Genomic DNA, 21,844 nt, shown 5'->3' on the forward strand with positions numbered 1-21,844 from the left:
ATAAAAATTTTTTGCAGATTTTCGGCGGTATGGCGACCATTTGCAATAGTCCGAAAAGTATGGCATGGCGATTTTCGTAAATGGCTGCACGACGATAGTTACCTGTGCAAAAGTTAGCCTGGTACAAATGGTTGAATGATTGTTTTATTTAAATCAACACATTCGCGTCGGTATGGCGGGCTGTAAGTCACACCGGAAAAGTATGGCATGACACTACCGCCTACTACTTTTTTATGGACTATCGGTAAATTCTAAAATTTTTGTGTTACAAATCGTTTGACTTTCGCTATTTTTCCGACGAGTTCGACAAACGCCCACGCGACTAAGCCACCGGTACCAGCGTTCACACCATCATTTTTCTTTTTGTCATTGCGTACTAAGACCCCTGTAGAACCGCCATCCTTGTTACAAATGACTCGAAATTTTGTGTCAGTATCTCCCGGTCTATAACCTCCTACTTTTTTGAAGTCGGTTAAAAATGATGGGTGTCATGTAGGAAATTATAATTTATGTTTGGTTTTTGGTTAAAAGTCTAATTTTAACCTTTTTCAAAATGAAATTGTCAAATTTATCATGTTGATTGTGGTGAAGTCCCGTGTCCCCTAGTGGGGTAAGGGATAATGATGAGGGCAGATGCATTATGCATACATCTGTTTCACTGATCGATTTTCTTTACGGACAAGTAGGTGATCAGCCTTCTGTGCCAGTCAGGGACCGGATACCGATATTTGCTTATATCGATATTTTGAAGAATATATCGATATTTTTTACTTCACTTTTTTTTTAACAATGTAAACCTACCAGAAAATAGAATCACCTAGTGGTTCTGTTTCAAACTATAAATTCGATTAAATTGTAAAAAAGTAGTAAAAAATTAATTTAAATTTAAATTTATTTCTAAATCAATTTTTTGTTCAAGTATTTATCATACTTTTTAAGAAAATATCATTAGAACTATGAATAATTAAACCTGATATATTTTTTCAAATAAATAATTACTTTTCTTACTCAAAACCTTTTGAGTAAGAAAAGTAACATATAATTATTGGGACACTTGATCGTATGTGAAACCATAATCTGAAATGCCTTTTTTTATAGTGGGAAAATCTTCCAAAGATACACAACCCATGGCCCCCGGGGAAGGAGCCGTGGGTTATGTCGGATTCTTACCGATTATTTGAATAACTAGCATTCCGCGCGCGGCTTCGACCTCGTTTTCAAAGAAAAACCCGCATTGATCCTGTTCCCATGGGATTTCCGGAATAATACCTCCTATATGTATTTTAAATTTCTTTATAATTATTTGTTCAGTATTATTTGCGTGAAGGAGTAAAAAATATATACACACACAATACACATCCATCCTCGCAAACTCTGGCATTTATAATATTAGTATATTAGGATAGGATAGGTACGTATAGATAATATAATGAAGTTACGAGAAGACGGAACGACTATCTTAACAATATAAATTCGATTATAATTGCCCGGCTGATTTTTTAATACTTGGATAAAACTTATCCGTCCAATATAGTATTACACGATAATATTAAAATGTCACGTAAACTGTCAAATACGGGCAATTAGAATACGTTTTTAAAATGGTAGTTTTATACATTATTCGAAGAATAACTTTTAACCAAGGATTGAAAAATCAGCCCTAAACATTGATAGAGAAAAATAAGTTAGTACTAGAAAAGTAGTTAAGTGTCCAAAAATTAATTAACATTTTAATTAATTATAACAATTAATTACTTAATTTGTGAATTTATTTTTTGTTCAAGCATTTATCAGTGTAATTAAAACATTAAACTATTAGTTTCTGTGCTAGAAAAGGTGACTTCACCCTAACTGCTAGTAATTTAAGCTTTAGTAAGAAAAGTAGACACAGAAATGTAGAATCCCTCACCATAAAATGTAAAAAATTAGAGGTGTCAAGGGACACTTGAGAACCTGACGAAGTTTAGAGAGAAAGAGAGACAGACAGAGAAACACGCGCACGCCGCACGGCCTGCAACTATAGGAAAAAGTTACAACTTTCGTCTTAATTTTTACAGTCTAGCCCCCACTCGCGATAAGGAACTTCATTCCAATAATATCCATACTCATTCGTGAAGTTCTTCATTGTGTAACGATCCTTATTTGGAAATACTGTATATAAATTGAAACAATTTTGGCTTTTCTAGATGTCTGTCTTGTCTTGTATCTACTAGACGGATTACAATATGTTTAAGAAGTACTTTTTAACACTACTGTTAGTGATTTGGTACCCCCAGGGTGAGTCATTTATCTTTAGCTATATCTATGAACGTATTTCATGAACATACTTCATTATATCAAGATTTGTAGGTACTTTGTCGGAAATATTCAGTGACACTAAAATCATTGGAGGGGAGGACGCGCCAGATGGAGCATTTCCCTATCAGGTATCATTGAGGCCGAGTTATAATAAGGAGGTCCACTTCTGCGGTGGATCCATTATCAGATCGACATGGGTATTAACAGCTGCTCATTGCACACAAAGGTATTGGAATTACACTTGCTAGTAATAAACATATCTGGAAAAAAATACACAAAACGCATACTGTACTGGTTCATGAGCGAAGTGCAAATTTTGCCAGCCATTGAAGTTATAATATCATTTAGTATGGTGTCTGCTCACTACAGATCGAATGGTGGGTCTAACTATGGTGGTTTCATATATATGTACGACGATCAGTTTAAAAATCCATCTCTCTAATCAGCTGATTTTTTAAATTCTTCAATCTATAATTTATAAAAATAATAGAATCAGAAAGGGTCTTACTTATAAGTAGTTCTTATCTTTAAGATTTGGATACACCATGATACTCTTTTCTTCTAGAGTTCGTCCAACATCGATAATAGTAGTCGTGGGATCTAACTTAATATCTTCAGGTGGTACGGTATATAATGTGACTAAAATCATAAATCACGAGGATTATAATCCAGCAAGAGCATCTAATGATGTTTCGCTTCTTAAAATAGCAGGTGAAATCAGTTTTAACTCCAAAGTGGCTCCCATAGCCCTAACAGACGAGCCCACACAACCTAATACTGACTGTGTATTAACAGGATGGGGAGCAATCGATGTAAGTAAATGAGTGTTTTAGCTTATAAAATCGAACAAATTTTTGAAGTGAAAACTTCTTTAGTGGCGTTGAGCACTTTTTCTATAGTGGGTATAAAATCTTAAACTCGCGTCAGGACACGTGACCTGATCGAAAAAGCGTAAGACGGATACCATTCCAAAATATCAAACATGCTCAACGTTAATAATCAAGTTTTCGCTTCTGCCGGCACTCCCGGAGTGCAACCCGTCTTTTTTTTAAAGAGGACATTCAGTCCACACGAATGTGTGCTTGCTTCTAACATAAGTGAAATGTCCTATTAGCAATTATCCCGTTAAACTTGAAAGTTTCATCCAAAAACTTGTCCTCTCTGTTATTTAATTAACTCGTAACATTAAACAGACGTTTAAAATGCATTTTTTATTAACTGCATTGAATAATAATTTGTAATTAATTGTTTTTTTTTTTTAATATTTAAGGATCGGCGAACAAAGCCTGATAAGCTACAAGTGCTTTACGTACAGACAGTACCGGTTCAAGAGTGTAAAGAAGAATTGGAGAAAAAGTTTAGAATATATCCGGTATCAACTAAAACTAATCTTTGCACTTTAAAAGAAAGAGGAAAGGGTGCTTGTTTTGTGAGTAAAATATAATTAATTAAATAATATTAAATTTTTTCAGCACTTTAAGACTGTTAGATACAGACCAAATATGAGGACGATAATATTAAGCTCGATACACAATAATTGAGAACTGCGAAAAAGCGAACAGCTACGGAGTGACAGACAGTAGACAGTAGGGTATTACACTTTCCCTTATATTTTCAGGGTGACTCTGGTGGTCCACTAGCAGCAGATAACAAGCTAATCGGTGTCGTGTCGTGGGGAAATCCCTGTGCCAATGGATTACCTGATGTCTTCTCAGACGTTTTTGCGTATCGAAACTGGACCCTTACCAACATTGCTAATAATCAATAATCAAGATGGATGTTGTGAACATTATTGAAATAAATATTTTTTTTATTATGATCATTTTGCATTTTGAGTTTACACATTATTAAATGATGTTTAGAAATTCATCTCATTAATTGTCATTAAATTTAGCTCCAGGACCAGAGCCTAGTGTTATTCGTCAAATTCAAAAAAATATATTCTTAACAGCCGTATCATATATTTATATTTTATTCCTGACAACCCACAATAACACCTGTAACTTCCGATAGCTTAGGAGTTCGAAGCTTTCTGATTATATTTGTCTATAACACTCTCAGTCCGTTTTAACTTAATTTTTATTTACTTAGCCACCTAAAAAATCTTTATCTCGAAATTCGAGCAAAGCTAACAAAATGATAAGTAAGAGAGTTCTCAAGAATCGTTAGAGGTAAGAGGCTTACTATTGACCAAATACAACATGTGTTATGCCGAGAACCTGAAACCGCTTCACAACGAGAATTGCGGCTCACAGCTGACCGCGAACGGCATGTACCATCCCGTGAGACCGAAACCTTCACTGAGAGGGTATAACGTCTCACAGCTGATCACGACCGTCATATTTTATCTCGAGAATCTGAAACTTTTACTCCATATGAAGACACTATACTTAATCAATCAAAAAGTAAAATTTTTCGAAGTAGTTCTTGTTTTATTTTCTGAATACCTTACTGTCCGTCACTAGTGGACATTCCCTCCATTATTTTGGTTTCAAATCGAAGAAAGCGATTTGATTTGGAATAAATACATATATCCTTTAAAATAAACTTCTTAGCTTAGCTGTACTTTTTTTTTCTAGAACTAATAATGACCAATAATATCAAATCAAATCATTTATTTATTTCTCCTCACAATTCCCCATCACATAAAATCTACATGCATACAAAATTATAAAACATAGCTGGAGTTGGAGGAGCTGGTGTCTGAAATGGGTTTTAAACGGTATCACAGATCACCAGAAATGTTATGTAATATATAATATGTTTGATAAGTTTTTCGTTTGTTTATCATCGCATACTTGCAAATCACATCTCAACTGCTTTGGCCAACTTGATTTAAAAATATTAATATTTTTCACAATTTTTTTCTTCAATCAAAATAAAATTACACTCTAATAGTGCAGCTATCGGTTTGTGAAAGATTTTTCATGATCAGATTAGTACTTCTGAATATTACCTTTTCAGTAGGTACATACAAAAAAATAACTAGATAATTAAAATCTTTATAATATAAGATTAGGTAGATAATGATTACGAAAACTGTATTATGTATGTACATAATTATATAATTCATACTTAAATTAAATTAAAAGATAGGACAATCGTATTATAGTGTTTCTGCCAATTCTTCTCGGTAGAACCTTCCGAAAGGGTGGTGAAAAAAAAGACTATTCATAATTACTTGTAAAATTTAATACGAAGACCAAATATACAGCAAAAGATTTTATGATAACTGAGATAAACTAAAAATTATTTAATATCCAGTTGAAAATACTAAAAAGTAAATACAATAACAAGAATGTTGTTGACATCATGAAACTTAATTATTAGCGATGTTGGTGAGGATCCAGTCTCGATATGCGTACACGCCTGAAAAAACATCGGGGTTCCCTACCGCGCAGGGGTTGCCCCAGGAAACAACACCTACTAGCGAATTATTAGCTGCTAGTGGACCACCAGAATCACCCTGAAAATATAACGGAAGGTTAATTTGCACTCGGAGAAATGCTTATAAATAATGAAGTTTCACTTCAATAATTTTTTGTAATTTAGGTATTCATAATATTAGATTACTAGTAGTCCGCCCCGGCTTCGCCCGTGGTACATATTTCGCAATAAAAGGTAGCCTATGTCCTTTCTCGGGTATCAAAATATCTCTATACCAAATTTCATGCAAATTGGTTCAGTAGTTTAGGCGTTATTGAGTAACAGACAGACAGACAGAGTTACTTTCGCATTTATAATATTAGTATGGATTACCCCGACGTTTGGCACACTTTGCAGTGTGTGTGGTCACATGGATACTAGATAGATATACTCGTAGAGATAATAATATTATGAATAAATATAAATATATGATACTCGAGTGAAATCAATCACAAGAAAATACTAATTTTAAGCACATCGTAGGTTCGCGATTGTTTGTTATCAAATCATCAATCGTGTATTGATAAATTATTCGTGTTCATCTTTGGGCCTGTGTCCAATTGTCTATGTCTAAAGGCTGAAAGGACTATAATTTTTCAGTTAAGCCGGCCTCACGTACCTGCCACTGGGGCCACAGCTGTTTCTGTCTTGCTTGACTATATACATCACAAGGAGCCAATTAAGGGTGCAATTACCATTTATTTTTACCAGGTACGTGAGTAGCCGGCTTAAACAGGCTTAATATAGTAATTATTTATATGTATTTTACTTACAAAACACGCACCCTTTCCCCATACTGTCATAGTGCAAATATTATTGTCAATTAATACTGGGTGTATGTATTTCTCTTTTTCATTTTTCTGTTTACACTCTTGCACCGGTACTGTCTTTACGTATAGGACTTGCAGTTTGTCAGGTTTCATCTGTTGCCGAGGCTAAAATTTAAACAACTATTTTATAGAACTATTCAATGAAAGCAAGAAAAAGATGGAGAGTATTGTAATTGATAGTTTTCTTTCTCAAAATCCAAATGAAAGTTATTCCTGTAGACTAAACAACTATTTTTAATTATGGAGACAGCTCAAGCTCTATAGTCCGGGAGCCAGGAACAGATTTTCATGACCAAGTTCCTCTCAAGCGGTAATTAGTAAAATGCATCAAAGTATAGTATTATGAAGCCTCGTGAACGTCAGCTGGCGCTCTGAACGTCAACTTTGAACAAGGAACAAAATCTACATTTTATAGCCGGAAAATTATATTACAGCTTCATAATTGAATTTATTAATGAACTAACTGTATTTTTTTTTTCTAATGTAAAAAACAAATTTTTGAAGTTCACTTCTTTAGCGGCGTTAAGCACTTTTTCTGTAATGGGTATAAAATCTTAAACTCGCGTCATGACACGTGGCCTGATCGAAAAAGCGTAAGACGGATATCATTCCAAAATATCAAACATGCTCAACGTTAATAATCAAGTTTTCACTTCTGCCGGCACTCCCGGAGTGCAACCCGTCTTTTTTTTTGTTCTGAAAATGCTTTCTGGCTAAGCTTTCATATATTTTTTTAACTAAAATGGACTTACACCATTTTGCCCCCATCCTGTCAAAACACAGTCTGTATCAGGTTGTGTAGGCTCATCTGTTAAAGGTATTGGAGCCACTCTGGAGTTAAAAATAAATTCTCTTGATATTTTAACGAGCGCAATATCATTGATTACTAGTCGATAAATAAAATCCTCATGATTTATGATTCTAGACACATTATATTTTGTACCACCTCCAGTTATTCGATTCGTACCCACAACTGCTATGAGACGACTTGGATGAATTCTGTAAAAAAGTACATTGTCTTATAACAATTTTATTATAATGTTAAATTTTATCAATAGTGGGTAGGTAACATGTTCCCTTTCTGATCACGACATCATATCTATATACACGTGAATTATACAAATACTTGCCCGCGGGTTCGTCCGCGGGTGAAAGTCGTAATTCGATCCACTTTGCACCGTTTTTTTATATTCTCTAAAATTTAAACGATATTTTTATATCGATATCTGTTTAAATTACCTGTATGTACAATGAGCAGCTGTTAGCACCCATCTGGGTCTAATGATGGATCCCCCGCAGTAGTGGTAGAACACAGAATTAGTTGGCCTCAATGATACCTGATAGGGAAATGCTCCATCTGGCGCGTCTTCCCCTCCTAATATTTTAGTGTCGGGATCTCTAGACAATTCCAACGGAGTACCTATACAAAGCGAATGTAATATTTTTTTCTTCACTGTATTAACTAGGACAATGCTTTTTTAGAAACTGTCTGAAATCAGATTCTTACGCCACTTTTTTACATGCTGAACAAAGATTTTAATCATATTATTTGGGCGGAGGTATGGCCATTATATATTTGCCGTTATCATTTTAGGATTCTATGTAAAGTTGCATCAATAAGTGTCAGCCTTTTCGTAGCGTAGAACGGAAGAATATACCAACGTTAGAAAACCAGCGCAGTAGCGAGGTCACGGAGGTATGGACTAAAATAAAAGTCTTTAGTCGGTACTCGGCCGGCTCGGCTCGTATGGCCGAGTCCGACATACCAGAATGCAAATCCAAATGTTTAGAAATTAAATACTCTAACGGATTTTTAACGCGATTTATTCATTCTATTATTATGCCGATGTTTCGCATACTTTGCAGCGAGCGTAATCATGAGGCCCGGAGAGACAAAATTAAAATCCGGTAAAGTCTCTGATTTCTACATGTATAATATTCGCATCCTCCTTGGTACAGTGGTTGACGCGTGAACGTAACACCGAGGGGTCCTGGGTTCGATTCCCGGTGAAGACGAAGAAAAAAATGTCTCGGTCTGGCAGGACACAGAAGGCTGATCATCTACTTGTCCCTCAAGAAAATCGATGAGTGAAACAGATGTATAATGCATCTGCCCCTTACCCCACCCCACCCCAGGGGACATGGGACTTATAAAATCAAACAAGAAAATAATAAGATATTTTTAGGATAGAATTAGTTAAAAATTTTAAAACACTTACCCTGTGAGTACCACGCCGCTAGAAGTAGTGTTAGAGCGTATGTTTTGAACATCGTGATCTATCTAACTAAACATTTAATTAAAAAAGACAAATGTGCCTTCCATTTATATCCAGTATTTTCAAATAAGGCTCGTTACACAACGAACAAAAAAATAATTCCGAAAAAAAGTGTAAATACACTGGATATAACAAAACAAATCTACGAATTATGAACTAATTGTGTATGTAATTCTTTAATTATGAATCAATTTATGAAATTACCACAACGAATTACCACTTGGAATCGAAAATAATTAAAAAATGAAAACATTTATTGATCAGAAAATTTAAAATAATTTGAATTCTAATTATTCCTCTACTAATGCAATTAATAACTGAAAAATACTGTGGAGATAATTGTTTCTTTTTTTATCAAATCGCAAATAAATTATAATTATTAATTATTATTAAATTATATTATTCAAATTTATACTGTGCCGTGCGGTTTCACTCGGGGATGAGCTCGCAAGCGAAATCTGGTATTCCTATTTCTATAGCTTATGTGTTATTCTGATATTTATCTGCTATCATATTATTATAATAAATTCTGATTATAGGTCCGTCAAGGTCGAGAACTTGGATTTGTATTAACCTTTCATACCTAAACAATATCGTTTCAAAACATTTTCTATGCCACCTTTTGTAGAGCATAAATACCTACTGACTGGATTATTAGACCTTTATTACTGTAAAGTTTCATCCAAATTAGTCCAGTAGTTTTTTCGCGAAAGAGTAACAAACCATCCTTCTATCCTCACAAACTTTCCCATTGATAGTACTAACTTAGGATACCAACAGAATATTAGCGTACATAATTCCTAAAAATTTTGAATTTTAAAATAATAACCTCCTCCTTTTCTTTGAAGTCGGTTAATAAAATAAAATAATATTTATTTGCCAAAAATATGGTACCTACAGAGAGGTGTGAAGAGATAATTGTTCAACATGTTTCGCTTTGTATAAAGCATGCAAATATTATTATATGCGTAAAACAGATATTAAATCTAAATCCCAATACAATAAATATTGAAATATCATTCTATTTTCTATATTCTATTCGTTTTTAAACTTTTTAAATCTACACATGCATATTATATATACGATGTAACAATAGGTAATTATCATTTAAGGCAAAAAATTCTTTTTGGCAATAAAATCAATTGATGATCAGCCATTTTTTTTAACTTTTTTTTGATGTCCTTAATATATTATCATCAGGTGACTATTAAATTTATTTGCTCGACACTTTAACCAGTGGTAAGGGTGCAGTCACCCTTTCTTGGCCTCATTGTAAAAATATTTTTAATTTAAAGTTTCCAATTATTCTATTAATTATTATCTACTTAAAAAAGATATGATAACAATTAGACAAAAAAATAATTTAAATATAAATGAATTGTAATAAATTAATTTATTATTTTTTGGCACTTACGAACCGGTTTCCGAATTAAGAATTAATTGATCAAGGTTTCAGAAAGCCTATGTTACTTACAAGAAAATTTTAAACCAATAGCGTGCGATGATGTAAAGCGAGGATGTTTTTGGAAAAAACTAATCAGATAGACTATAGACAATAGACAAACATTTATTCACATAATAAAAAGTAAAAAAAAACTAAAACCTAACTACGACAAAAAACGGCGCTGAAAAAAGTATAAAACAATATTTTCAGAATACTGAACTGAATAAAGTTGCTAATGTAGTTGCAAGTAAATGGACACAGTAAACTCTACCAAGATGCCTTCGTTGTAAATTGACAATAATGTCATACAATACTATACTGAAGTACCTATGCAATATTCCACTATGTAGAGATAAATTTTCATGTTTGGAAAACCGCAGTCACACGTTGTCAAAGTGCTACGGTATATTATAGGTTTATGTGGGTATATATAACGTGTGACATACCCTCCTTTTACTTTGCCGTAGTCGGGTAATAAAAATGTGTGCGTATACTAGTGTACACACGTAAGAAGTGAAACTTCTTTATGACCTTATTTTTCAAAAAATAAGTTACTTTAAGCAACTTTACAGTAATACGTCGAATCACGCGTGGTAGGGATAAGAAAAAGAAGGCGCGTAACGGAAAAATGTTACACTAATTTTTTTTCCAACCCCGATAAAGAAGTTTCACTTCAAAAGAATAGAAACAATTCGATCACGAGGCGGGACTCGAACTCGCATCCTTATAATCATAAGATATGGTTTCTTATCTTATACACACTATAAGTGCTAATATAAATTATTATTATGTTAATTATACAACAACACAGAAAAGAGGAAAATGCCTATCCTCTTCGACCGGATACGACGGATACTTCGACGTCACTGATCATTGAATAGATTACAAAGTTTGAAATAAATTAAAAAAAATGGTTATCTGTAAAGTCGGTTTACTGACGATAGTTGAACGTGACAACGTCCGATTGTGCTTCTCTGTCGCTCGTTCCGCGCTCTCGCTTGCACTTCAAGCCTTACATGGAACGCCTCAGAGCGAGGTAACGCCGCATGAGTCATGTTTTTTCGTGCGTGCAGCCGGCTCTATCGAATTATAAGACGTTGTCACGTCAAAATTTATATGTATGTCGGGGAAAGATGTGGAATGTGAATCTATTTTCAAGCTGTGGGCGTTGCATTGGGTAATCGAGCAAAGAAACACCATACAATACAATCACTTTTAATAATCGTTATGTTACACATTACACATTAAAATAAAACACTAGCAAAGAAACGGTTAACAGTTCCAAGTAGTGGAAGGTCCGAACTCTTCGATGTTCGAATGTGAAGTGCCGTCCCGAGGGCGAGCCTTCATCCTCTAGACCCGGTACAAGCATGAAGTCGGCCGCCAACTTCACTGTAGCTTCACGACGGTGCACTTCACGACGGTGCTGCCACCTCACGGAATTCGTGCTTCGAGTCGTTTTACATCAGTGCTATTTATTGACCGTTTCCGACATGTATATTAAATTGTTAATTAAAGCCTTAATTAATCTGTTACATATACAAACATTCAACTGAAACTAATAAAAACGAAAACACTTTTATAAGAAAACATTATATTAGGGAGATTTTTTTGCTGCTATTCATCGATCTACGTCACGGATCAAATACTTGATGTAAATATGAGTTGCAGAGGAGTGCCTTCGAAATTAATCAAAAAGTGTAAGATCGTGAAAAATGTGTGCAAAATATTGTGTTATTGAAGTGAAACTTCTTTATCGGGGTTGGACAAAAATTTAGTGTAACATTTTTGCGTTACGCCGTACGCGTGACATTTTTGCGTTACGCCATACTCGTGACATTTTTAAGGTCATAAAGAAGTTTCACTTCTTACGTGTGTACTCTAGTACACGCATACATTTTTTTATAATAGATTTGGTAATTAATGTTTACGTACTATGTTTTTTATATAATTATGTACATTTTTAACCTTGCGAGTTAAAACACATGAATGAAACGTTTTTCTAAAATCCCAAGGATTTTCATTTACAGTTCTCAGTAGAAGATTTTTAATATGATATACCTAATAATATAATTATTGTTTGTGTGTTTGTTTCTTTGCCCTTGTTCCACCTCGCAACGGAGCGGTTGTATGTTATGATTTTTGCGTCTGAACATAATATTATGCAGGATGTTAGAGTAGGTACTCTAACATCCTACACTATATTACTATTTATCGCAATGAAACACTATATTCCTACACTATATTCTTCATTCCTATGGGAAATTCCGATTTTTTCTGGTATACCTACGTTTCATTAGTAAATGATAATTTTTTCTACCTTATTTAAATTGAGGTCGTCAGTGTATTCTTAGAAACTTGGTTTATCTATTAATCTATACTTAATATTATAAAGCTGAAGAGTTTGATTGTTTGTTTGAACGCGCTAATCTCTGGAACTACTGGTCCAATTTGAAAAATTCTGGGGCGTGCCGAAAAGCTTACATACATACACCTGAAAAACATAACCCTTTTTTTTCGCAGGCGGGTAAGGCGTTTTATACACCATATTGTATACTACAAGATAATATCTTTAAGATTCTATAAAATCACTACATAGTATAAAACAAACTTTTTATTTTAAAAATTTGACTGGAAATAATTCCGACATTTTAAACCTAAATAAGGTCGTGAATCCATTTAATCTGTATAAACTAAAGCTATATTAACAATAACATTGCTATTGGATTTGATAGAAAGTAGGTCAATGTGAGACCTTCCCACTCAATAAGGTCAGGGGTAGCATTGGAAGTTATCAAATCGTATCATCCAGAGTGCACTTTTCTTTCTAAATTATTTATAGAATAGAATCTTAAAGAAATTCTCTTGTAGTATACTAGCTTTCCACCCGCGGCTTCGCCCGCTTTGTCTGAAACATAATCACTACATAGTATAAAACAAAGTCGCTTTCCCTGTCCCTGTCCCATTTCGCTACATTCACATCGGCGTAAGGTGAAAAATTAATTCACTATTCATTACTTTAGTGTTATACAATAGTTCTTGTAGTAACGAACGGCCAAGCCACATATTTTGACTAAGGTGTAGAGTTTGTGAAGTTAGGCCTTGTAGAGTTAGGGCGTGTAGTGTTAGAAGCTTGGCTCTACATGAGATCTGATAACTTTTTGACAGTGCGAGTCATATGGCCTCGTCTTGGCAACATTTTACATGAAAATGTTTTTGGTGGGATTTCACTTCTTTTTGTAAGTTGTTTGTAACAATTTATTTTTTTTATTTTTAGCTACTGTGTGGACGTAAGAGGCAGGAGACGTTCGCAACACTTCTATTCATTCATATTTATATGATCTAATCTGAAGTATATGTCTCAATATATGTCGATTAAATTTTTAATTTCTTTTTAACAAGGAGTACCTATACATATATATATCTAGGGGAACCAAGTTTTAGATTATTAGATTAGACCTCTAGCGTCGTCAAAATTTAATTTAAAATTACAGGTCTCATACAAACTCCCATCCCCTAGTTTAAGGGGTTGGGGGATGAAAGTTACAGAATTTATAATTTTTTTGTTGTTTGTGTGCTAATACTAGCTTACATACAAAATTTCAGCTTTCTAGGACATTAGGAAATACCTTAAGAATTTTGATGATCATCAGTGAGTCAGTGACGAAATTAGCGTTTTTTAGATATAAATAAAATCTGAAGTATAAAAGCTAATGTAATTAAAACTTAATATGTTCAATAAGTCCGCTATTGACAATATATCCCGAAAATTTTGTTGATCTAGCATAATCCAAACCCAAGTTATGAGGGTTCAAAAAAACGTCGAAGCGCTTCGAGAAAAGGTAGGTAGTGCCCGTGCGTTGTGGCTCGTCTTGGCAAAAGTAACTCTGTCTGTCTGTCTGTTACTCAATCATGCTTATACTACTGAACCAATTTTCATGAAATTCGGTATGTTGATATTTTGATACCCAAGAAAGGACATAGGCTACTTTTTATCCCGGGAAAATGACGCAATCCCGGAAATCCCACGGGAACGGGAACTATGCGGGTTTTTCTTTGACTACGCGGGCGAAGCCGCGGGCGGAAACCTAGTTTGCTATAAGTAATTGTTGGATTTCTAATATTAAAATATTAGCAAAATTAACACGTTGTGTTTTTAATATTCCGAATAATATTAGTAAAAAGTAACGATAGTACCTTAATATAATTTCACAGGGCTGTTGAAACTCAGATAAGAATATCTAACTTGCGATTGGCTTATTTATGAAAATATAAAATGTTTGATTAATAAATAGGTAGTAATATTTTTCGAAAAGCTGTGATGTATTCTGCTAGATTTTTGCAGTATTGTCTCAATCTTAACAAATTATGTACCTACCTATGTACTAAAAACTTCCTCTTGAACAACTCTATCTATTACCATCTGTGCCGCGAGGTTTCACCCGCATTACTCCGCTCCTGTTGGTCTTAGCATGATGATAATATATAGCTTTCAAATGGTGAAAGAATTTTTAAAATCGGTCCAGTAGTTTATGAGCCTATTCATTACAATCAAACAAACAAACAAAGTTTTCCTCTTTATAATATTAGTGTAGAAAAAAGAGCGTGTGTGCCGAGCACTCGTGTCAGAAGTGAAATTTCTTTCACAAGATTCAAAGATACTTAAATCGTCGCCGTATTCAATGACTCGACCTTGAAATTTTACTCTCAACGCGCCCAAAGAAGTTTCACTTCAAAAATCTTTCACTAGTAGAAAAGTACTTAGTTGGTCAGTGTCAAAAGGAGAATGTAAAATGGATAGTATCATAATTTGTAAAACATTATTCCAATTCCATCGTAGGGGTTATAAAAAAAGTCTATAATAAAAACAAATAATTTTCGACAGCAATTTATTCGAAGTACAGAACATTGATGCACTTTTTTTTTTAATGGATGCAAACATTTTTTTGGTGAATCAAATTTCTTAGATCGTTAGTAATTTCCAGTACAATTTTTACAAATAAAATTTTTATTAAGCTATTGCATAGCATCTATCGCGGGCCTTGAGCGTGGAAATCGAATCCAGATATTCCGTAACGAAAACAACCTAACTTAACACTCCGACCGTCGCCGCAGTGATAGGTACTTTTTATGCTAAGCAATAGCTTTACCGCGTCGCACGGAGACCGCCGCGGTAAAGCCACACACACGTCTTGTTCTATTTCATGAAATACTAACGATAAACTATGAATTTATTGTGTCGAATATTGCTTCAAACTTAAAAATATACTATCAATTTAAGAACCAATACGTGCGTTACATCAGAGCGCTGAGACAAACGTCAAAACGCAAAGGAATAGAATCATAGAATACCTACTCTAACGATACTAATTGACATTGGCTAGTGATTAGTTCACCCTACCAACGACGACGACGACCACGAACAAAATTTTCATCCAGTCGCAATTTAACAAAATTATGCAAAACACAATTAAATATAAAATATTACAATTTCTTGTCGTTCTGGTGATTGTAATTTTTTATTTTGAGATCAATGCATGAAAAAATAGGCTTTTCGTAGAAATGGTGGCTCCTAGAAAAAAATGTATTTGAAGTTTTTTATAGATAATTTTGTGATCTATAATTTTGGTCCCAGGTGATTAAGTACATGATTCGGCGAAAATCGCAAAATAACTATTTTTTTATTAATTGACCTTGAATTTTTAAAGTGAAAACTCCTTTAGCGGCGTTGAGCACTTTTTCTGTAATGGGTATAAAATCTTAAACTCGCATCAGGACACGTGACCCGATCGAAAAAGCGTAAGACGGATACCATTCCAAAATATCAAACATGCTCAACGTTAATAATCAAGTTTTCACTTCTGCCGGCACTCCCGGAGTGCAACCCGTCTTTTTTTTTCATTCCGAGTAAGTATCAGTATGACGGGAAATTTTAATATTTTATTTTGAACAAATTTCGGCTGGATGGGAATTTTGGTCTTGGTCGTCGTCGTCGTTAGCAGTGTGACCATTACTAAAATGTCAATAATTAGCGATAGCAGTTTCTATTCCTTGCGTTATTCTATTCTCTGACATTAGTCTCGGCCTGCAGGTGTCAGGTTGGCATCAGGATTGTACCTTATTTTTTTACGTTTAACATATTTATTAATTGGAATGATGATTCGTATATTTTGATAATTCATCCAAATCGATTTTGTCTAATATCCAATTACGGAAATCGTAGACGCTTGTATATACATCTGGGAATCCCTCACCACAGATAATCTTAGTCCAAGATACAACACCAATAAGCGTGTCGTTAGCTGCTAGTGGACCACCAGAATCACCCTGAAAAATAAATATTTTTCCAATCAATAACAGAGTTTATAACAGTAAATACAAATTAAATCTGAAACTAATATTGGTATATGGATCAAGAAGCTTATATCTAATACACTGGATATTTCAGTATGAACATTAACTTGTAACAAGAAAATATGACCTTGAATGACGCCTGTATGTTTTTTTATCCCTTTCACACCTAATTGGCAAGTTCATACTGAAATCTCCAGTGTATTAGATATAAGCTTCTTGGTATGGATAGACCTTTTAAAGAAATCTTGGAAAACGGGGTATCAGGTATAAAAACAATAGGGTTGAAAGAAAGAGACAAGTAAATACCTCCTTGCGCAGTAAAACTTTGGAGGTACGTAAATGAATTTCTCAGCGATAAAAAGGATAAAAATACATTTACCTGACATGCACCCGTGTCTTCTTCCCCAGAAGCGCAAATATTATTTTGTGTTACAGCAAGTTTGTTTGGACTGTCATCTATTGACAACTCTTCTCGGCACTGTTCTACCGATACGGTCATCAGGGACAGCATTTGAAGTATATCAGGTACTTCATCATAATACTAGAAACATAAATATATTCGTTTAACGACCGACAGTCTTTATCTTTTTTCTTCCGTAATTTATACTCTGCATTGTTACCACTCGATGCAACTGCATTTCATAGTTTAAAAATCGAAACAAAGTAAATAAAAGTGGAACTAGTGAATTGTGTGTTTCTTTAAAAATCTAAACTTTTTATTTCTTCCATTTTTAATGCTTAAAGTTTAAAAAATGAATGGAATATATACGACTTCTTTACAATCAATTTTTGAATGATATACCACAAAAAAGGTCTAGCTAGTTCAGACACAAAGTGAAAATTGATTTGGTTAAAAGAAAAACAGGACTCCAGAAATTTAATAAAAAAAACTGCGATTTCTCTTTAAGTTGAATTTAAAACACCACTTACATCAATATATCCCCATCCTGTCAAAACGCACTGTGTACCAGCAGGTACAGGGTACATCGCTAAGGGTATGGGAGCCATATTGGAGGAATAATTAAATTCGCCAACTATTTTAAGAAGCGCGATATCGTTTTCCAGTGTTGCTTCAGTATAATTCTCATGGTTTATAATTTTATCCAAATTATACCTCATGCCTCCTAAAGACAACGAATTGGTTCCGGCAACCACTGTTATATTATTAGGATGATCACTAGAAGAAAGTAAAGGTTATCTTATTATTGTATGCTTACCGTTCATAAACAGCTTAGTGCAATTGTTTATTGTATTCATTTTCGAACACATTTCAATTGTTAATGAAATAATTATGGCTCATGAAACACGGCTTAAAAAAGTGTAGATCTGCAAAAGACCATACGTTTCTGTTCATGGGTGTAGCTTAACTAAACGCTTAACAGCTGTTGTGCTATAATAGTCGTTTCATTTTGTGTAATCCCATGTCCCCTAGTGGAGTAAGAGTTCTAACGGACGATTGGCAAAACTGCTGCCGCTGACGCTTCGACGACAGCCGTGACGCATTATGCATCTGTTTCGGTAAGGTGACTATTACATAAAAGCATAATAATATAAACTATAAATGTCATGAAATACTTGATTGTGCAATGGGCAGCTGTCAACACCCATGATTCACTGACAATGGATCCGCCGCAGGAGTGGTACTCCCTCCATGTGGTCTTTCTTAGTGATACCTGATAAGGGAACGCTGTTTCTGGTGCGTCTACCCCTCCAAATATTCTCGTCTCAGGATCGATAGCTACACCTGTAAAATTTTCAAGCATAAATCTACCTATTTTATACAATGCTTGAAATTGACTTCCAGTAGACGATAGGAAAATTATGCGACAACATGTAAATAATAATAATATTAATCTTTTTTTTAGTATCATTGTATTACATAAATCTATTCTATAAATTACTGAAACCTCAGAAAATAAAAATCCAGATCGATATAACAAAGGCCTGTCGTGGCAAGAAGCTAAAGCAAAAGCCCAAAATCGACGTGACTGGAAAAAGTTTACAATCATCAATCATCATTAGGTACATAAATCAAAACCTAAATTACTACATTCATTACTGGTATGGCTGGCTGGGCGGTACGAAGTTCGCCGGGTCAGCTAGTTATAAAAAGGCTGAGCGTTAGAAACTAATGCAAAATTAAATAAACTCTCTTAAATAATATATTATAATCTTATATATAAAAATGAATCGCAAAATGTGTTGGTAAGCGCATAACTCGAGAACGGCTGAACCGATTTCGATAATTCTTTTTTTATTATATTCCTTGAAGTACGAGGATGGTTTTTATGTAGAGAAAACGTAAATATGTACCACGGGCGAAGCCGGGGCGGACCGCTAGTATATTATATAAACAGAATAGGCATGACGACAGTATCCATAAATTTTCGAATTAGTGTTTCTAAGGGAATATGTCTACATCTACACTAATATTATAAAGAGGAAAACTTTGTTTGTTTGTTTGTTTGTTTGATTGTAATGAATAGGCTCATAAACTACTGGACCGATTTTAAAAATTCTTTCACCATTCGAAAGCTACATTATCCACGAGTAACATAGGCTAGGTTTTATCCCGGAAATCCCACGAGAACGGGAACTATGCGGGTTTTTCTTTGAAAACGCGGGCGAAGCCGCAGGCGGAAAGCTAGTATAATATATAAATTAAAAATAGTGACTTAGAAATATTAAAAACATTAATATTAATGAGATTATCAATAAAATAAAACATTGAAATTCTGCAGACGGCCATTTTGACTAAAACACGCGTGGCGTCACGTCTACGTAAACAACTCACAACAACTTCGCGGCAGGTGTATTTTGTTGTTATGAATATGCTGAGAATACTAATATTTTTATTTTTTCACGTATGCTTTATCGACTCAGAACAGAAATATAATTGCGAATTCACGAATATGTGGTTCGGGTTTCTCTGCGTCAAATTTATACAATCATTTCATATTATTTTCTCACTTTAAACAATTACTAACACTTTTTTTGGGTATTATTTTTATGTAGATTCACATTGCAATACTGCACACCACTTATAAACTTTGAAATAAGATTCTATAACACTTTATAATTAAATATTTGTTTAATTTTACTTCGCTATGCATACAGATAATTATTACCTACGTATTTACGTAAGAGTGACGTCACGCCTACGCCATGACACCTGTGAGCTGTTTTAGCACAGTTAATAAATATTTTTTTGAAAAATGGCTTTTATCTTCGTTAAATTTAAGTATATTAGCGAAATATAGGGTTTTTCTTGTTTAATAAACGTATACACACATTATGGAAGAGGTTTTGAAAATCTTTCGTCATGCCTATTCTATACGAACCGGTGAAGAAGGAATTGTTAGGAAAGCAGCATATAAAGAAACATTTTTTTAGGATACAATAAAATTAAGAAACTTACCATGTGCATTCCAAGACAGTAGAAATAATAAAAAAACTTGTATTTCCAACATTTTGTCGCACTAGACGACTCTTCAATTGATAATTATAAGTAGTTATCAAAAAGTTATTCCGTTTATATACCTATGCATACAAATGTGTTTAAAACTAAGGCTGTTCGCACAAACAAAATGTATATAAAAAATAAAAAATTGTATGTATCTTTTTACCAGATTGTTACTGTTATAATTAATAGCATGTTGTGAAAACAAATAGGAACGCAGTCTTAGAAAATATTAATTGCAAATTCACAATTGGATCAATATCTACAAGAATCCTAAGGCGTCTGACATCCTAAGGCGTCATAAGACATCCTAAGGCGGCCACTGAAAATCAGTGATGACACACTGAGTGGTTGGCCTAATTATGGCATATGTATTTTTTTTTAAGTTCCTTTTTTTCATCTAATTTGTATCTTTTTTTTCATAATATTATGTCCATAATAAAGTTATTTCATTTCATTCATTTCATTTCATTTCATTTCATTCATTTCATTTCATTTCATCTGAAGATGGAAATACAGAAATATAATTTTTGGAACAAATCACTATGTTCCTATTAATGACCATCCTTTTAGAGTTCTTACAGACGAACGGCAAGTTGTGAACGGCAGAGGCTACTTCAGCAGTCACCACATATCGACGGCAGTCGTCGGCACACCGACGGCAGCAGTTAATGATATGTTGACGGCTGCCGTTGACACGAAAAAACGTATGCTCTACAGGTGGCGGCGGCTGAAGTAGCCTCTGCCGTTCACAACTTGCCGTTCGTCCGTTAGAACACTTAAATAGCTACAATTATTATTCAATAAATTATGCAGCTTCTCTTAGTCAAATTTATATGCCTGAATGAAATCGTGTTTTAAACCTAGCCTAATTGTTAATTAGCATATTATAATAACCTAAGGAAATTAAACTTTTGATAAGAAATTTGTAATTATCTTGATGGTTTTTTAAATAATTTCCAAGCTGTTCAATTTAATGAAGTTTTAGTGAGCAACAATCCGACGTAACCCACGGCTTCTTCCCCGGGGCCGTGGGCATCTATGCAAGATTTCCCTGCCTAAAAAGGGTTATACCCATTTGTATCCGACGATTCTTAAAACGAACAAAAACCCGAAGTTCCCATGTTGCATGGTATTTTCATGTTTTTACGATATAATTTCGTCTACTTGAGTTTTAAAGTAATTGACTTAATATCTCGGGTTTGATAGGGAATTTTTTGTTTTTTGTTCCCACTTTAGAATCTATTGTCATCGTGACCTAACCCTTTGCATTATTGTTCAGTCTTCGATGTCATGTTCAGTCATAGAGTGAGGTGAGACAAAAAAGATACATCATATTTTTTATTACAACTGGCGGCCTTATTAAAGTGAAACTTCTTTATCGGGGTTGGACAAAAATTTAGTGTAAGTAACATTTTTGCGTTACGCCGTACGCGTGACATTTTTGCGTTACGCCGTACTCGTGACATTTTTGCGTTACGCGCCAACTTTTTCTTATCCCTTGATTGTATATTTCAATACACTAACTTACTTACTTACTAGAGTGGCGCAGGGACCCAAAGTGAGTCTTGGCCTCCGACAGTAAGAGCCTCCATTTGACTCTATCCTGCGCCATCTCTTGCCAGTTTTCAATCTGGAGGCTGCGCAGGTCTTTGGAAATTTCGTCTTTCCAGCGGTACCTGGGACGTCCAACCGGACGGCGTCCAGATGGCTGTCCCAGGTAACCTCCAAATCTCGAAAAAATGTTTTGTTCCCT

At 34.3% G+C, this 21,844-nt stretch overlaps 3 protein-coding genes across 3 annotated transcripts; 1 reads left to right on the top strand and 2 right to left on the bottom strand.

Annotated features, from left to right (window-relative positions):
• The first annotated feature begins 2,143 nt into the window (after positions 1–2,143).
• Positions 2,144–4,114, top strand: LOC149489442 (chymotrypsin-2-like). The gene is made up of 5 exons (XM_089713752.1): positions 2,144–2,277; positions 2,350–2,524; positions 2,864–3,110; positions 3,569–3,727; positions 3,917–4,114. Exons 1-5 carry the CDS (start codon positions 2,226–2,228, stop codon positions 4,064–4,066), a joined length of 783 nt encoding a protein of 260 aa, XP_089569878.1. The 5' UTR covers positions 2,144–2,225; the 3' UTR covers positions 4,067–4,114.
• A 1,503-nt stretch (positions 4,115–5,617) lies between these two features.
• LOC149489443 (chymotrypsin-2-like) lies at positions 5,618–8,825 on the bottom strand. The gene is made up of 5 exons (XM_089715009.1): positions 8,774–8,825; positions 7,794–7,974; positions 7,307–7,553; positions 6,498–6,659; positions 5,618–5,764 (listed from the first exon to the last, which is right to left on the bottom strand). The coding sequence occupies exons 1-5, from the start codon at positions 8,823–8,825 to the stop codon at positions 5,618–5,620; spliced, it is 789 nt and encodes a 262-aa protein (XP_089571135.1).
• Positions 8,826–16,418: 7,593 nt separating this feature from the next.
• Positions 16,419–21,166, bottom strand: LOC149489444 (chymotrypsin-2-like). The gene is made up of 5 exons (XM_089715010.1): positions 21,163–21,166; positions 18,204–18,372; positions 17,559–17,805; positions 17,008–17,169; positions 16,419–16,601 (listed from the first exon to the last, which is right to left on the bottom strand). The coding sequence occupies exons 1-5, from the start codon at positions 21,164–21,166 to the stop codon at positions 16,419–16,421; spliced, it is 765 nt and encodes a 254-aa protein (XP_089571136.1).
• Between the last annotated feature and the right edge of the window lie 678 nt (positions 21,167–21,844).

This window comes from Colias philodice, chromosome 3 (genome assembly GCF_061535455.1).
Source record: "Colias philodice isolate Cphi_HAF_F1 chromosome 3, ilColPhil1 Martin Lab GWU primary, whole genome shotgun sequence".
Taxonomy (NCBI): domain Eukaryota; kingdom Metazoa; phylum Arthropoda; class Insecta; order Lepidoptera; family Pieridae; genus Colias; species Colias philodice.

What these genes read in the sequence shown, in the direction of transcription:
- LOC149489442 (XM_089713752.1), top strand. Translation starts at nt 2,226, where the DNA reads ATGTTTAAGAAGTACTTTTTAACACTACTGTTAGTGATTTGGTACCCC. An exon ending in AGTGATTTGGTACCCCCAGG is followed by an intron (nt 2,278 to 2,349) that starts GTGAGTCATTTA and finishes CAAGATTTGTAG; the next exon opens with GTACTTTGTCGGAAATATTC. An exon ending in CAGGATGGGGAGCAATCGAT is followed by an intron (nt 3,111 to 3,568) that starts GTAAGTAAATGA and finishes TTAATATTTAAG; the next exon opens with GATCGGCGAACAAAGCCTGA.
- LOC149489443 (XM_089715009.1), bottom strand. Translation starts at nt 8,825, where the DNA reads ATGTTCAAAACATACGCTCTAACACTACTTCTAGCGGCGTGGTACTCA. An exon ending in AGCGGCGTGGTACTCACAGG is followed by an intron (nt 7,975 to 8,773) that starts GTAAGTGTTTTA and finishes CGCTTTGTATAG; the next exon opens with GTACTCCGTTGGAATTGTCT. An exon ending in CAGGATGGGGGCAAAATGGT is followed by an intron (nt 6,660 to 7,306) that starts GTAAGTCCATTT and finishes TTTAAATTTTAG; the next exon opens with CCTCGGCAACAGATGAAACC.
- LOC149489444 (XM_089715010.1), bottom strand. An exon ending in GCTGCCCATTGCACAATCAA is followed by an intron (nt 17,806 to 18,203) that starts GTATTTCATGAC and finishes ACTTTCTTCTAG; the next exon opens with TGATCATCCTAATAATATAA. An exon ending in AAGACACGGGTGCATGTCAG is followed by an intron (nt 16,602 to 17,007) that starts GTAAATGTATTT and finishes TTTATTTTTCAG; the next exon opens with GGTGATTCTGGTGGTCCACT.